Source organism: Notothenia coriiceps, unplaced genomic scaffold, assembly GCF_000735185.1.
Source record: "Notothenia coriiceps isolate Sejong01 unplaced genomic scaffold, NC01 NC01_scaffold00014895, whole genome shotgun sequence".
Taxonomy (NCBI): Eukaryota; Metazoa; Chordata; class Actinopteri; order Perciformes; family Nototheniidae; genus Notothenia; species Notothenia coriiceps.
In genome coordinates this window covers 1-5,000 of record NW_011347596.1, presented here as the reverse complement: position 1 = coordinate 5,000, position 5,000 = coordinate 1, and the positions used below count along the sequence as shown (strand labels likewise).

At 46.2% G+C, this 5,000-nt stretch overlaps 1 protein-coding gene across 1 annotated transcript in view; it reads right to left on the bottom strand.

Moving 5' to 3' along the window:
* adhfe1 (alcohol dehydrogenase iron containing 1) overlaps window positions 1-4,813 on the bottom strand; it is a gene marked incomplete at its 3' end in the record, with an annotated part of 5,719 nt that extends 906 nt beyond the window's left edge. Inside the window, exons 1-7 of the mRNA XM_010774915.1 lie at window positions 4,738-4,813; window positions 4,075-4,229; window positions 3,451-3,647; window positions 2,944-3,021; window positions 2,502-2,607; window positions 1,570-1,722; window positions 996-1,094 (exon numbers count right to left, since the gene is read on the bottom strand). Coding sequence (XP_010773217.1) covers window positions 996-1,094; window positions 1,570-1,722; window positions 2,502-2,607; window positions 2,944-3,021; window positions 3,451-3,647; window positions 4,075-4,229; window positions 4,738-4,791 — 842 coding nt within the window. The remainder of the gene's footprint in view (window positions 1-995; window positions 1,095-1,569; window positions 1,723-2,501; window positions 2,608-2,943; window positions 3,022-3,450; window positions 3,648-4,074; window positions 4,230-4,737) is intronic.
* Between the last annotated feature and the right edge of the window lie 187 nt (window positions 4,814-5,000).

The following is a 5,000-nucleotide window of genomic DNA, read 5'->3' as shown; positions in this document are numbered from 1 at the left end:
TGAACAGCTGTTTGGACCTCCTTTCGAGAGCAACAAGAAAACAGGGTCAACAGTGGATGAGCTACGGGATTACTGCCAGCAGACGCCCCACAATGGATACCCCTCTGGAGGGGTGGGCACACAACGCAAACCACTTCCCCCGTTTAAATAAGCTTTCCAGGAGCTAGCTAGCTCCAGCACCCCAAGTGAACGGATGTTTTCCCTGGCAGGCACCCGACAGCGGTCAAGCCTCCTTCCCTCACATGTTGATGCTTCGGTCTTCCTCAACGCAAAACAAAAAACCTGGTGTGGACATCGTTATCGAGGAGGACAGTGACAGCGAGTAAAGTGTTGCGCAATGCGCACTGGATTTACGTTGCATTTATGTTCTCAACAGAGTTTTAGCAGTAGATTTGGTGAGTCCAGTTACTGTTTTTTATTGAATCAGCCACGTAACCCAAATTAAAACGCTGCTGTGTTACAGTGTTTAACTTAACTGTATGCATTGCAATACAAGATACAGTGTTACACCTCTCTTTGTGTGTCTTTATTATGACGTAACAACTAGTCGACTAGTCGACTACTATTCTGAAAAACTTGTCGACTGGTAAATATTGGTAGTTGTGAAACCCCTATTGCAGATGATGCGTTTTTCCCCCCGGTACCGGGGGGATGGAGTTCAACAGGTTAAACGGATCGTCTCCAGGGTCCTCTAAGGTGAGCATATCCCCGTGTTTTGCTAAAGCTACGTTGTGTCTTGTCTGTATTTGCTTCCCCTGTCACGAGTTCTGATCGCTCAGTGATGATCCGTATATTTCTATAATCTGTGGACTCTCAGGATGTTAGCTAAGCTTGTTTGTGCAGATCCAATAAGTATATCGATCAGTGTAGCTAGAGTTCTGTGCTAACGTCTCCATGTGTTTGACCACTTCACAATCAACCAGATCTGATTTTAAATGGATTAATGAACAGATTTGATCTCTCAGGTTATTTTATGTATTGCTCTTCTCTCTCACCACAGATGAACTCCGGCGTTCCCGAAGCCGATGCCGGCGAACACGCTGGCCAGATGCATGCTGGACCGCGCCTCCAGATCCTCAGGGTCCCGCACCGCGCTGTCAACAAACAGACAGACAGACAAACAAACAGACAAAATTTTGATTTTTTTTTTAAAACTATCAAAAATGTGGAGATTTTGTGAAAAATTCAAAATGTGGAGATTTTTTGAACAGTAAAAATGTTGGCGAAAAAAATCTAAATCTTGAGATTTTAAGAAAAAAGTTAAAATGTTGAGATTTTCTTTAAAAGCCAACATTTTCTGAAATAGTCAAGAGTGTTGAGATTTAGAAAAATGTGGAGAAAAGCCAACATTAGATTAGAAACTTCCTATGAAGGGAACAGGGATTTACAAAAGAACTTCTGGGACCTACTTCCAGTCTGCAGTGTAATCTATATAGTGTTACAAATATAAAGTATAAAGGTCATTTCAAAAATAAATATCTCTTTGTTTTTTTGTTTCTATTGTTCTAGTGTAAATCTGATCTGGGGTTCCTCAGGGCTCCTGTTGGGATCCTCTGGTTCTGCGCTCACCGCTTCATGAACTGAGCGACGACGCGCAGGGCGTGGCGCGACCACACGTCGCTGATGGGGTTGGAGCCCTGATAGGCCGGGCGGAGCAGCGGGTCGGGGGGGCACGGGCTCCTCTGGTGGTACGGCAGCGCCGTGTAGGACTCCAGAGCGTGACTACACAATACACAGTATCATCATTATTATTATTATTGTAGTGTGTGTGTCTGTGCCTGTGTGTGTGTGTGTGTGTGTGTGTGTGTGTGTGTGTGTGTGTGTGTGTGTGTGTGTGTGTGTGTGTGTGTGTGTGTGTGTGTGTGTGTGTGTGTGTGTGTGTGTGTGTGTGTGTGTGTGTGTGTGTGTGTGTGTGTGTGTGTGTGTGTGTGTGTGTGTGTGTGTGTGTGTGTGTGTGTGTGTGTGTGTGTGTGTGTGTGTGTGTGTGTGTGTGTGTGTGTGTGTGACGTGTGAGTGTGTGTGTGTCTGTGTGTGAGTGTGTGAGTGTGTGTGTGTGTGTGTGTGTGTGTGTGAGAGAGAGAGAGAGAGAGAAAGAGTATGTGTGTGTGTGTGTGTGTGTGTGTGTGTGTGTGTGTGTGTGTGTGTGTGTGTGTGTGTGTGTGTGTGTGTGTGTGTGTGTGTGTGTGTGTGTGTGTGTGTGTGTGTGTGTGTGTGTGTGTGTGTGTGTGTGTGTGTGTGTGTGTGTGTGTGTGCCTGTGAGTGTTTGTGTGTGTGTGTGTTTGTGTGTTTGTGTGTGTGTGCCTGTGAGTGAGTGTGTGTGTGTGCCTGTGTGTGTGTGTGTGTGTGTGTGTGTGTGTGTGTGTGTGTGTGTGTGTGTGTGTGTGTGTGTGTGTGTGTGTGTGTGTGTGTGTGCGTGCGTGCCTGTGAGTGAGTGTGTGCGTGTGCGTGTGTGTGTGTGTGTGTGTGTGCGCCTGTGAGTGAGTGTTATTGTGTGTGTTTACCAGAGCACATCGAAGCCACTGTTAGCAGCGACTCTCTCCGGCATGCTGAGAGTGTGCAGTGGATCCACGATGCCCAGCGTCGGTCTTAGAGCTCTGCTGGCAATACCTGCACACAGACAGCCAATCAGAGAGCTCTACTGCAATAGACAGCCAATCAGAGAGCTCTACTGCCACAGACAGCCAATCAGAGAGCTCTGCTGCACAGACAGCCAATCAGAGAGCTCTACTGCCACAGACAGCCAATCAGAGAGCTCTATTGCCACAGACAGCCAATCAGAGTGCTCTACTGCCACAGACAGCCAATCAGAGAGCTCTACTGCCACAGACAGTCAATCAGAGAGCCAATCAGAGAGCTCTGCTGCACACAGACAGCCAATCAGAGAGCCCTGAGTTGGATGTATGTATATATATATAAATATGTTATATATATATTATTATTTACCTGTCTTGGCCTTCAGAGGCTCGTAGTCGAAGATGGCGACGCCGGTGGTCTCGCTGCCGGTGCCGGCCGTCGTGGGAACTGAGAGGGGAATAGAGACCAGCAAGAAAACTGATTTATTTACTTTATTAAAGTGACTGGAACATGTAATAATGCCAGAAATTCATTTCATTATATATTTAGAACAAATATTTAAGTTTGCCAAAACGACCGGAAGAGAACAATAAAATAATTGAATATAAAAATAAAACTGAACATCCATAATGTTTAATAAATATCTTAAGCATGAAGTGAATACAATGTGTAACAGTGAGTTGAGCCTCTATGAGAGTTAAATGTAGACATGTATCGATTAGGATAAACCCCTTGAGATGCACCGAGGGGGTCCCGACAGGAGCCACGTCTCACAGACAGACATGACCAAAATAACAGAGAGCAAAGCAGGACAGTCTGAAACTGTGATAGACCACTTTCATCAATAACAAGAGCAGCTGAAAGGGAGGTCTCGACCTGCGATGAGGGGCTTCAGCGCTCCGGTCACCGGGCGGCCCTTTCCGATTGGAGCGTTCACAAAGTCCAGGAAGTCAGCGTCGGGGTGACAGGCATAGAGATTAGCTGCTTTACAGGTGTCAATCACAGAGCCCCCCCCCACCGCCACGTACACATCGAAGCAGTCGCTCTTAGCAAAGGAAATGGCCTCTTTAAAACTGAAAAACACACACACACACACACACACACACACACACACACACACACACACACACACACACACACACACACACACACGTTTAAACCCCCTCTGACCCCCCAGGTATTATCAATTACCCTCAAGATTCCCCCCAGGTATCAATAACAATATCTGTTTATATATATTTTATATTCCATTTCTATGTAAACACTGCTATATTTTTACATTAATGTTATTGAGTATGTCTGCACCACGACATCAAGTCAAATTCCTCGTACGTCTAAACCTACCTGGAGATAAACCTGATTCTGATGAATGACCCTCTGACCCCCCAGGTATGATCTGACCCCCAGGTATGATCACCCTCTGACCCCCCAGGTATGATCACCCTCAGACCCCCCAGGTATGATCTGACCCCCCAGGTATGATCACCCTCTGTCAGCTACCTGGTGTCAGTCGGCTCCACCCTCACGCTGTCATAGACCCTGAAGCGCACCCCGTTGTGAGACAGGGACTCCAGCACTGCTTTCACTGGAGGGAGGCGGGACAAGTTGCTGTCCGTCATCACACACACATTACGGGCCCCCAGGTTCCTCACGTCCTGCAGGAGGAGAACCGGGGGAGAACCGGAGGTGAGAGAGGAGAACCGGAGGAGAGAGAGAGGAGAACCGGAGGAGAGAGGAGAACCAGAGGAGAGAGAGGAGAACCGGAGGGAGAGAGAGGAGAACCAGAGGAGAGAGAGAGGAGAACCGGAGGAGAGAGGAGAACCAGAGGAGAGAGAGGAGAACCGGGGGAGAGATGATGTTTTTTATTTTTTATTATTGTTCTGAATTTTGTGTTCCTGTTTGCTGCATGTTTGTATTTGTTTGTATTTGATTGTATTTGTTTGTATTTGATTGTATTTGTTTGTGTTCCTGTTTGTATTTGTTTGTATTTGTTTGTGTTGATTGTTGAAAGTGAAATGTGTCTCCAGGCTGACGTGCAGAGTCTGTCAGGACTTCAGATGAGAAATCACTTTGACAGAGATGTTGATTCATGTGCTGTCCCTGTTCAATACATGGATAAACACAAACGTGATGATGATGATGTGATGATGACAGTTTGGTTACCATGCCGATCTCTCTGCTGACTCCCTCTCCGTACCGGATGTTGGAGCTCGCCATCTGAAGGAAAAAACAATTAATAATAAAATAAAATGTAAAAACAGTTATTCAGATAATTCTGCATTCGTTCGTTCATTCGTTCGTTCTTTCGTTCGTTCGGTCGTTCTTTCGGTCGTTCTTTCGTTCGTTCTTTCGTTCGTTCTTTCGTTCGTTCGTTCTTTCGTTCGGTCGTTCTTTCGTTCGTTCTTTCGTTCGTTCGTTCTTTCGTT